The sequence below is a fragment of the Trematomus bernacchii genome, unplaced genomic scaffold, assembly GCF_902827165.1.
Source record: "Trematomus bernacchii unplaced genomic scaffold, fTreBer1.1, whole genome shotgun sequence".
Classification (NCBI taxonomy): domain Eukaryota; kingdom Metazoa; phylum Chordata; class Actinopteri; order Perciformes; family Nototheniidae; genus Trematomus; species Trematomus bernacchii.
In genome coordinates this window covers 1,842,667-1,854,966 of record NW_022987828.1, presented here as the reverse complement: position 1 = coordinate 1,854,966, position 12,300 = coordinate 1,842,667, and the positions used below count along the sequence as shown (strand labels likewise).

At 40.8% G+C, this 12,300-nt stretch overlaps 1 protein-coding gene across 1 annotated transcript in view; it reads left to right on the top strand.

Moving 5' to 3' along the window:
* The first annotated feature begins 295 nt into the window (after positions 1 to 295).
* zmp:0000000755 (phosphofurin acidic cluster sorting protein 2) overlaps positions 296 to 12,300 on the top strand; it is a 54,489-nt gene continuing 42,484 nt past the window's right edge. Inside the window, exon 1 of the mRNA XM_034152225.1 lies at positions 296 to 622. Coding sequence (XP_034008116.1) covers positions 411 to 622 — 212 coding nt within the window. The 5' untranslated portion in view covers positions 296 to 410. The remainder of the gene's footprint in view (positions 623 to 12,300) is intronic.

Here is a 12,300-nt window from a genome sequence, read left to right as displayed (position 1 = left end):
TTGAAAGAGCCTAACTGAACTTGTGGAGATGAACAAGGCTGTACATTCGTATCACATCGACGACGTTTTCCTTCAACTCTACTGTCTCATAGCTACGCAGCATGTCTGTCTTTTAATTGTTTTATTATTTTTGTTATTATTTATAGTCTTTGTGTATACTGGATATTGTTATGACATGTAAAGTAGGTATGTCAATATGTTTTGAGCGCTGGTTGATAGTAAAATATGTCCCACCCTAGAAGCAGGGACGTGCTGCCCCCGATCAGGAGTGACATGCCCCGCCTATCAGCATCTCCAGTCAGTGTAGCGGCGCTGGGAGTCTGGAGGAGCAGGAGCAGGCAGCACAGAGTTCAGCGGCTCCCGCTTTCGTACGACACTTAGCTAGAGCTGCTCCACAGGCAGTGGAGGTGATGATGGCGGCGGCTGTAGAGAGAGGAGGCGTCCGGGCCGCTTTCCTGAACCCGAGCAGCGGCGGCGGCGGTGGACCAGCACCGACAACCCTCCCGACTGGAGCGTTAGCCGGGGCTGTGGTCCTGGGCTCGGGATCCAGCAGCATGCCTGTACCCATGAACCTCTTTGCGACCTGGGAGGTAGACCGATCATCCCCAAGCTGCGTTCCAAGGTAACGTTAACATTGTTGTGTTAGCGTAAAATACCACAAGCCATACTATTTACAAATCACCTTATATTTGTAATAAATATGGGGCTAACGTTAGACAAACAACGCCCTCATTGACTGTAACGTTAGAGAGACGCGCTGCCACACATTTCCAAAACAGTGTTGGACTGGCTTACTAGCAAGCTAACTAGCAAGGTGGCTAATGCTAAAGCTACCCAGCAAATAGCACTGCTGTCCGAGTTCTTCTCATGTTTCTTGCTAAAAAGCATTGTATTCAAAATATTGTTTTCAAGAAGGAAACAGTCTGTTAAAATAACCCATGCTTACGTGTTTAATGTACATGCATATTTAATACATGGTTTCCAAGTGTGTAATTGTTTTCTTAACAGTTGTATACAATTGTATGCCGACCGTTATGATAACTAGCTAGCGTTTGCAAAAGTTTAGCCAACTAGTTTATCGGTTAGAGCTGTTGTTGCTGTTTATCTTCGCTTTGTGGCTACATTGTTAAATAGAACATTTCCCTTTGTCCATGCAGGCCTGTGCTTGAACTGATTTACGGAATGCATGCCACCTAATAGCAACATAACTATCTATAAATACAGTGACATGAATGCCGTTCCTCTCACAACTAGCAGACGTCGTTTTCATCCTAAGCACCGTGTGGCATCAACTGTCTGGACAAACAAGCAGTTGCACAGCCACTTGGCTATTTGAAATCCACATGATATTCCCCTTTATGTACTGTGGCCTGTTTTATGCTTATGTTCAGATATCACCTTGTATTTCAGCGTTGGCTAACTAGTCACACACAGCCATAACACATACATACAACCACTCAAAGTGTTGACACAGCAGCTGACACAAGGAGAGTAAACTGTTTAGATTATCACTTCTTTATGCAGATGCACTTGAAGTGAGCCATTAATTTCAGTATAGCTGTTCAGCAATACTCAGCTGCATCAGTATTCATCGTCAGTGAGCAGGCACTGCTGCCACCTGACCAGAACCCTCTCGGGAGCTGTGGGCACATTAATCAGCTTTGACCTAGATATGCTCCACTCATTGGGAGAGAAGTGGGCCTGAAAGGGGAGGGTTTTCTCCACAGTCGATGTGCGTGCGTTTGCCTGCTCTGCTGCCACTTTAGTGTATGCAAGAGAATGTCATACTGTATGGAATGATAGCATGCACAAAACATGGATCATTTACAGTAATAGAGGTCTTTAAAATCACAGTTTGATTATTATTCAATCTTTAGCAACTCAGCTGATTTGAACCCAATGGAGTGTTTGAAGTGACAGCATTGCTTTTTTATTTGACATAACTACCACTTGCTAGTCCCTTTTAGCATATATGATTTTATTATTGCTGCATGTAAGATGCGGGAAGGATAGGTATATTTTGTGACATAAATCTAACATGTTCCTTTGACAAAAATTATAGACTATGGATGTCTGTCTTAAAAAAAATCATTTTTCCTGGACACAAATAGAAAGCCACTAGCAACTACAATTGAAGTGAGCATGCTTCTGGTAACTGTATCCATTAAATGTTAAGACTACTGGCTAGCAGAGAAAGCAGGAAAAATGTTGGCGCACTTATAGAGCGTGCCATACATGGCGTATTGGTTTCCCACATTGCTTCCCTTTACACTTTGCTTCCTCTCTACAGTGGATTGAAAACAAGATGCAGTATTAAAGATGAATAAGGATGAGAATAGCAATGGATTATTCATGAGGCACAGAGAGTAAAGTCACCAGTCTTTGTTCAGCAAAAGACTGCAGTAGCTGCCTGGCATAAGTCTTTGTTGATATCTTGGTTGATTTCTCAGATCTGATATGTAATGGAGTAAAGTGGTATGACACAAGAGTTTATTTAGGTAAGAAACATCTCCGTTTGTAAGGTTTTTTTCTGACAGTGTCTTAGATTCGCAGTGCTCACAGCAGTTTGCTAAGTAGTTTGCCAAGCCTGTTTCTGCCTTCTTTGTTTTTAGACCACTTATCCTAGACTAGTGTGAAAGGTCTTGCATGGAGCCCAACCCAAGGCCTGTTTTGGGGTTTCTGCCTTGGCATGCATTCAGGGGTTGGGCCATTTTGTGTGCAGCTGTTTGCTCCTCTGCTAGCCTTTAGCAAATGTTGGAGTCCAGCTACTGTAAGTGGCACAGTTTCAAATGAGGGCATGGTGCTGTTAGCAATCAACTGTTTTTTATATTATTGTGGTACTCTAAAACATCTAACACAGCTGTTGTTAATGTGACTCTGCATTTTAAAATCGATCCTCCAAAGCCCTGAAGCAAGAGAAGGTTGGCTTAGAGGAAAATGTTTTATTCACAAAGGAAAAAATGTTGTCAGCACTCGTTGCTCCTTTCAGCATGAGATCTGGATCCCTTACAGTTCTGCTTTTAAAAACTATGGCACAACAATGTTGTAACTTTTTTTCTTTTTCATTATTTTCATTATTTACATTCATAGAAATACTTTTTCTTTTTGCACTTGCTATTAGCCATTGCTTTTGCTTTTGCTTGTATCAAAATGAAACAATAAAATGGCAGATACATTTTATTTGCTGTGTGTGATATAGTGTTAGACTCGATTTTACCCGCCAAGTGTTAATGGAAGCTCCTTTCTTTAAAAGGCATATTGGAACTATTGGACATGCATTGTTTTTAATTCCAGCACTGCCATGCCTGACGGAGTTGTTTCTTGTTTTAACCCTCTGGTTTACCCTTAGACCAAATGAGTTGTCAATGAATGCTGAGTAACCAAAGCAAAAGCTAAAAAGCAAACATCTTGGTGTTTTGAGCTGCTTTCAAATAAATCCTAATGAGCCACATATCTATGGCAAGGCAGGCATTTGTTGAGGGAACCATGTGGTATTTGCAGGAATGACACTAATGCAGAGGTCAAGCTGGTGCTATGTTTATCTAACAAATAATAATGTGTAGCAGCATGCAATGGTTGGCTTCTTACCAAGTTCAAAGATTTTATTTTTTACGACTTGTCAAAAGTGTTGACCTTTAACCTCATCACTTACATGACGGGAGCAACCAAGCAATTTTGTCTTGTTTACGTCACCAGGCTTCCAAAATGGTAGGGAAGGTGTTTTGGTTGCAGATTTAAAAGCTTTCAAATGCACTGAATTAAAACAGTTTTAAAGCACTGGAAATATTGTTGCACAGAGTTGTATCTACGCAGTATTTGTATGTGTCTGTCTGGTGTTCAGAGAGGTGAAGATATCTCTAAGGATTTCTCCCACGCTGCAAAATCAACCACATCTTTCCGCATTTTCCTTCTCTGGTGTTTATCTTGAGTGCACAGAGCATCCTTCTTTCTGTCCCTTTGATTCATGTGAGTCCTGAGATGACACAGCTGTATCTGGAGAGTAATTGAGTATACTCTGCAGGCTCTGGTCAGATGTTTGTTTCTTCTGCCCCAATTCTGTATATTGGATTCAAATTGACGTGTGCTGTGTATGTCAGCAGATAAGTCAGAAAAAAAAGAAAAAAAACTCGGGCAACGACTGGAGCAACATTGCTGCGTCGTCTTTGTTCTAGGTCAGTGAATATGAAGCCATCAGCCCTAAGTCTTTACATATACCTTATGTTGTCGTGCACACAGCTACTTATTATATACCCAGAAGGTTGAATTGTTTGCATGCAATCTCTAGTATCATCCCTGGCCTCAATCTCCTTGATTTAGTATCTAATTCTCTGTATGGTCACTTTTAAACCTAAAATGAAACCATTGAATCAGGATAGAAATAAAGTAGGCTTGTCGGTCAATTAAGAAGAGCTTACTTTCCTCGTATACCTCCTTGCTAACCCTTCCATCTCAAGGCTTGTATATTGTTTCTCCCAGCAGGGGTGCTGCAATAATCTGATTTCATAACAGGAAAAGAAGAGCCAGTAATCTGATGCCGCACACAGACACTGGCTGCTTAATCCTCTGCTTCCTTTTGCAATCATAAACAAGGCCCCACATCAGCCTTCTCCTGTGCCCTTCAAAACTGTGACACAGCAGCACTCTGTCTGACTGCGTCATGTTTACAATGTTTTGGGTTGGCTGATTGGTTTTATTTTCCTCTCTTCCTATTGGACATTACCAAAGACCAATATAATAGCAGTATCTCCTTTATGTGATCCAAAGCTTCTGTTCAAAAGTGTCTCTGTGTTTGGTTGGACAATATGACAGCATCATGTTCTGTTGACCAATGGCAATAATCATGGCATTAACTCCCCTCATGGAGCACAGTGCAAAGGATTGGTCAGCAGGCTCATGGAGAACAAGGATGCGAGATGCTTGGTAGCTTGACATTTCAACAGATTTAAAAATACATCTTAATTCTGATATTAAATGAGTAAAAAGAAAAATGTAACACAAGGCTCAACCCAAGCCTACAGTCTTTGTTCGGCCACTTTCCAGTATTGACATCAGTGTTTCCCCTACCATTGTCTTGGAGGGGCGCTGCGCCCCGCCAACGGAGCCCCGCGCCCCCCCTGAAATTCAAGGTGTTTAAAAAAAAAAAAAAAATAATAATATATATTTTTTTAATAATCTTTTTTTATTTTTTTATATAAATATAGCACCAAATTGCAACTAATCTATATCTGCTGTCACTTTTCACATTGAACATGTGCTTTTTTATTAAATAAACTAAACACTTTCATTTTAAGTTGTGAGTCTAGTGTTTTTGACCCTAAGAAACACTGATGCATTAATCAATAACAATAATCCACAGCTCCTCTCTCTGCTCCAGAGGTTTTAAAAAATATATATCCCAATGACACCCCCCTCCCCCCCGCTCAGGCAGCACCCCCCCCAAAGCAGTAAACCTAGGGGAAACACTGGACATGGTACACCGAAAGTGTTACTGTGATCTCAAAGTTGAGACAGCCGCTCAGTCTCTAGCGCTGTGTCACATTTTGCTTATAATGTCTTGTTTTTTAACGCTGAATTGCATATTTTATGATTGGTTTTGGTACTAGAATAATCCAATTAGAACAATTTGATTGAAACATGATTCACTGTTCTACATTTTGCTGCTGATCTAAATCTCTCTTGCATTAAAGAGTTACCCTTACAGTTAATTTACATGACATAAATGCCCTAGAGTCTATAAAAGCGCTTGATATCAGGGTCTGGACTTTGGGAAGATACACATACCATGGATAAATGAAAATGCCCCACTGTAGATCATTTCACTTTATTGATACGTTTTTTTTGTTTTAGATACTTCTTTAAAAACATGAAATAGCTTTTGGAGTTATTAACTGGTGTGGATCCCGTTGGAGTTTGCTTCTCCTTGCATAAAATCAATTCTAACTCGGCTACATGCTGTTCACACACTCTGCTAACAGTAGACCAATCACCACCCTCGCTCCCCTCTTTTTCACGCTCACTCCCACTGCCTGAAATGTGTCAAAATTATCTTGGTTTCCTTCCCTGCCTTCCTGGAGGAGGAGGAATTTCCTTGGGAAACATTTCACATTCCTGGCGACTACAGATCTGCTGGGCTTGCTTTGCATTGCTTGCTTTGCATTGCTGTCAGCCCCCCCCCCCTTCTGTACTCTGGTGTTGACCAACAACCTGTTCTCTGGGAGGGAGGGGTGAATGTGGATTGCCCACCCGGTTGAAATGTTTTGCTGAAGTGGCTCTGCGCTTCACAGTGAACAGTGAATGTGCTGAATGCTCATGTTGAATTCCTCACAAACGGAAGAAAGGTTTGTTTCCCCCTGCCTGGACCTCCGAATTGGAGAAAGGCCAGATTTGTGTGTGGGTGGATACCAGGGTCTCTGCAAGTGAAGAGATCCAACATCCTGATCCAACAAGTGAGGCAAGGGAAACTGTCCTCTGACACTGGGAGGATCCTGTCAAAATAATCACTTTGGGGACAATGTCTCTCAACTCATTTCTCTCTTGTTCTTGCTTTACTTATTTCCCACCTCTCCCATTCAGGCATTTCCTGAGCTGTACGTGCCAGCAGCAACACAGAGGCCATTATTTCAGATATACAACTCTGCAGGGTGGATGAATGAGCGCACATCACACATAATTGAAAGACATGATACTTTTTTTTTAATGGCAGTGAGAGCTCTTGTTGCTGAATTATAGCTGAGTCTACTCTTGTTTACAAACACAGTAAGGAGTAGCTTACTAAATTATTCAAATGCAATGGTTAAAAAAACTAGTCCCAGGGTCTCACTGCTGCGCTCATAAACCCAATGGAAATGTTCCTCTTGTCTTGGCTAAATAATATCCTGAGAAAATAATCAACACTTGGCAGTCTGGGAGAGGACATGACAGTCCCCGGAGTGTCACCTCTCAAACAGCATTGAGCCTGAGGCCCTTCATTTGTCTAATCGCAGATTAAAGAGTGTGTACTGTCTGCAGTCCACTCTCTGCCTATGTTCTTAATAAGCCTGCACTACTATTGCGCAACTCGTCTCCTCTTCTGTGCTAAAACTCAAAGCGTTGTGATGGTTTTATGGACAGAAATTAGGACCCAGTTCTGGAAAATAACTAAATCCAATAGATATGTCACATATTTGGTCTAAGCCTGGGATTTAGGGCTTTGGGGATCCTTTTTTTGGTGAAGACTAGAGGGAAATGTTTTTCAGTCTGCCACGCTACGAAGGAACTTAAGAGTATAAAAACATATTTTGAATCTCAGCTGGGAACATCCTGTTATCATGCTGTTTGTCTCACACTGGTTAACTGTTGGATATTACTCATTCAATAGTGTCTTTTAAATATATTAGAAAGGGAAAATGTTTTTCTTCAATTTTTTCGATCTATTGCACATTCTCTCTTTTCTATCTCGCAGTGTGTACTGATTAAGGAATCATGTCTCTCTTCTTTTCAGTCAAGTTTCTTTTCAGAAGAAAACTGTCCATCTCCACAGCAGAACCTTTTTCACATTGTGGTGTGTTTGTTATTTGGCAGCACACTGTTAGCTTTGTCATTACTCTGGCCTAATTAGCTTCACCTAGAATAACTGCTGCATGGATACAGAGAAAAGCAACGGTCTGTGTACGGGAACTATGGAGAAACTGGAGCTGGGATGCATTCAGCATATTAATCATTTGGACATAGTAAACCACGGGCCATTTACCGGGAGGAGTGGTCCGAAAGCGCATGTTGGCTGCTATTGTTCTACTCAAGTAATAGTGCCAAAACGGTGTAATTGCATGCATCAGCCTTTGTCAGCAGCATTTTTTTGTTGACGTTGCAACAATAGAGGCACGTGGCAACACATTGCTTGTTTTTTAAGTTTCTCTCTTGGGAAGTATTTTAAGAACTAAAGCGGAATCAAATTGGCTGATGCTGACGGTATTGATTGCACAGTTCCCAGTTCACAGTGGCCCTTCATTATTCTTTCTAGAAGGGTTGTCTACATTGCAGAAAATAGTTGCGAGTCAGAGTACAGTCATGGAAGACCTGTTTGTCATATACAGTACAGCTAGAATCAATAGCAACACAAATCGTTTTTACTTTTCTTCTTAAAGCTATATTTTCTAATCATGATCCCTCATTCCAGTATCATGGGCAGTCACATTTGTACCATTCATCAACACCTTTATTTTGCTAGCAGATGAGTCTGCGTTGTCAGGTCGGTTTTTTTATAAAATATTTGATCAATAATGAGAGCAGGAAGTCGGATATGACCGCGGTGGCTTTACGAGTTAAAGGGCAGACTTAATCCTGTCGGGTGCTAATCAGGCGCACCATATGGCCGTATGAAATATGAATAGCAAAACTGCATTGAATCGTTAGATGAAATGTCAGCAAAGTGAAAATTAAACTCAAAGGCAACTGCTTTTTTTGCTCAGTCTCGCACCTTCTCACAGGGTAAAGGAGATAAGTAAAGTCTTACACTGGCTCAAAGATTATATTGAACTAGATTTAAGATGATATGTAATTCTGATGTGTATACAACTACCCAGGGTCCCCATGACAGGCTTTCCTCAACATAGTTTTCTTGCATTTTCATTCTTTTCTAATACACCCCATCCATCAAAGATGTTTTAAGATTAAATCCTTTTCAGCAATTTTATAAAGAGCTGACGGTGCTGTTTTGCAATGCTTTATATTTTCTACCAAGTATATGTTATGACTTAAATAATAATTGAAGTTATTCTGCTCAATATTCAAGCTAAACTTGTTTTATATTGAATCCATATCAAGCAACATATTTACATTGACGGGAAACTACCTTCCCATGAACAGTGCGGTTAGACTTTATAACCTTCTAAATAAATAGTCATGTTTCCTGTTGTAACACTGGTGCTTTTTTCAACACTTGCTTTATGTTCCAGGTGGATTTCCCAGGTCAGTATAGGCTAGACTGAGCGATTGTTTTAAACAAGGCTTTGCTCCTGAGCAGGCAAAGAAAGATTCCTGCCAGTCTGCCCATTCACCTTAATGGGATTTTAAAGCTCAGTCATAACCTTGTCAGAGGCTGTGACCCTGACAGGATTCCACTGCATTGTGTTTACTGGTTCCTGTAGATTCATTATGAAGTCACTGAATGCAGCATGCAGTACCCACAGTCAGATGTACTGTAGGCTATAGTAGTTAAACTGGTCATTGTTTTCTGCATGCTAGGGAGAAATCTTGTTTTGATGTACTGCAGCTGATCTTGTCATGGTGTCTCACTCTGGCTCTACTTTGCCTGTAAACATGCCGTGTCTGGCAACTACAAACATGGGCCTGCTGACCTCATCAGTTTGTGGTCAGGCCTGAACAAAAGACCTGTTTAGCTCTGCGAAAACTGTAACAAAGGATGACAGCCATGCACAGAGGTCCTGAAAATGATTATGAGATCACTGAGGTTGATGAATGTAGCACAGGGTCATTATTGGAATCGAATAGGCTGCAGAGTTGCGAAAGTAGCAAATAGTATTCTGATGAACCTCAGTGGGATCATGTGAATGTTAGAACACTCTGTTAATCTGCCTGTGCCAGTAGAACAAGGGGATTTATTCTAGAGCATGTGTTCAACTTGATGGAACATGTGGACAGGTTTACCCCATCCTTTCGTTTCCTGGTGTCATCAAACAGCAAGCTCTTTTTTTTAAATTTATTTCCTCATTCAAGCCTCGGTTTTTTGTCCCATATTTCTCAATAGGAAACATACCCAACTTGCTAACACTCCCTCCTTCATCATCAGAGAAAGGTCGTCTACCAAACCACCCACTCAGAAAGAGAGTACTGGTCAAACCTCTGATTCACTCTTCAAAGACATGCATCTTTTTTATTAAATGGGCGTTTGAGGGAGAGCTTAAATCACTAAACTGAATTACAATTCTGCACTGAGCTCGATTCTTTACGTAGTATTACTGTCATTTGCCGGTAATCCCAACAACAGTCAGATTCTGCCACAGTTTTGGGGAGCCTCTTGACCTCAGAGTTCAAAAAGACCATATTACACAGTATTATGGCGGATTTGCTAATAACGCCCTCTTCACTTGCATTCTAGGAAACAACCGGTTTATCTGCTTCCCAATCAATTTTTCATTTCGCAACCCATCCCTTAGGGTGCTTTCATACCTGAGTGATGACACCTGTCCTGCCTTCCCAATGCACCAAATCGCTCCATGGCGGCTCATGTGTCTGCACCAGCTGGCTCAACAAAGCTATAATCCATCCTAGCAATGACTTGACAAAACTACATGTTGATGGGGGATATTATATTATGGCTGAAGGGATGTTGTCTGGCTGCTTCTTAATATTTACCTGAGCCAGTTGGATCGATTACGGCCAGCATCATTTATTCATCGTCCTATAAAAATGACTTCTGATACAGTGAGTACCATAGCCTATCAATTCATTATTAGACTGCAACATTTAAATATGAACTGTTATTGATTGTTCTTTGGAATACCTTTTCCAATTAAATAGCTGATCTTAAAGTATTTTAAATATTAAAAACTAGTACTGAAAATGGACAGTAATGGTTTTAGATCTGTTTGCACAGTTTGTTTGTGGTTTCTCCAACAATCCAAAGATAAACAGGATTGGGGCTTGTGGTTAGACCATCAAGTTGTGCATTTAGCCGTAGCTTGGTTCAAATATGGCTGTTGGAACACTAGAATTCCCACTAAAAAATGTCTCCCACCATGTCGATTATTCTCAAAGACGAGCTTGCGATGTTTCATCAGTTTACATTTTGTATTACCAGCATCAAAAGTGCAATATCATCCATGGTAACTAACTTTCAAGATGAATAAGCTTTATGTATGATGGCGCTTTGACAGCCCCCTTTTTAAGCCTATAGGGGTTTAGTGTTTCACGCTCACTACATGTAAGCCTATGTCTACATAACATTGTAGGAACTCTCTGTTTATCTTAATCGCATGACTTCTGGCCAGGCTTTGAGCTGCCATCTCATTACAAAATATTTTGCCTTGTGATGTGATTAATGAGTGCACACCATCTGTTGTTTTTGCATTATAATCATTAATGCCTCATGTAAAATGTTCATTGTTAGAGCCGTAGAAGATTAGAGGATACATTTGTCAGTTCTGTTTCAATACTGACCTCTGGCATTCAGCAATGTGTTGGCTTCAAAACAGTCACACCAATTGAACCCCCCCCCCCCCCCCCCCCCCCCCCTCAAGCATGTGACCTTTTTGGCATATGCAGGTTAGTTTCCCATCCGAAGATCTGTTTGATTTCAGCCTGCTTGTAACTTTTTGTGTTTGGACCTTTTGTTTATATAACATGAAGTTTAACATCAAACAAACACCAAAATCACTTCCTCTTGTTCTTTGTGCACCCTGGTCACATTCTCGTCCTCACTATGAGCTTGCAGAGATTTCAATCAAGGAATTAAAGCCCAATCAGCATATGGCCATCCGGCACACACAACCAGATATTTGGGGGTTAAATTGCTTTCGCTTGCAAGCCCAAATGCAGGCTAAGCTCTAATGGCACTTCCTACTGTGTGAAGTTGTTAAAAACCGATCCATTCAGACTCTTTGTCTTCATCGCTCATAATATAGATTGGATTGAAGAAGTTAATTTCGCTGCTTCTAAATAACCTACCATTATACACTGTATCACAGTTTTCTTGAGCTAGCTAAAAAAAATGATAATGTTGGGCTTTGTTTTGTGACTTTTTCCTGTTTAAAATATAATTGAAAGCCATGAATAAGATATCAAAAGTAAACAATGGAACCCTACTGTACATGTATTCGCCCTGAACGAATCTCGCACGTTCCATAAGCCTCACCTTGAATAGACGTGCCTCCGTTTTTCTTGTGGGAGAATAAAATATTCACAGGAAGTAGCTTTTAGACCAGCTACTTTGACTAAATTTTGCAACTACATATGAACAAATAATAGTGTTATGAAAGGACAATGTGCTTTAGCTTTCCTCAGCAAGAGCCATGAATGGAGTGAAGCGTTTTTCTTGTCCGTCCCCCCCACATACAAGCCGAAAGCATACACAGCTTCCTTAAGAATTTCATGCCGAGCATTATGTTCAAGCATGCTTTATGAAAAGAATGGGACCGCCTTCACATCTCAAGCAGAGAATACGAGAAATGGCACATTGAAAGCACTAAAAGCAGGAAGTATTATATATTTTCTTCCCTTAGCTTGGAAGCCCCCCAGCACATACCAAACATACACAGTGTCTTTCTCATACAGCCCTCTGTTACATCACTCATCCTCCATCCT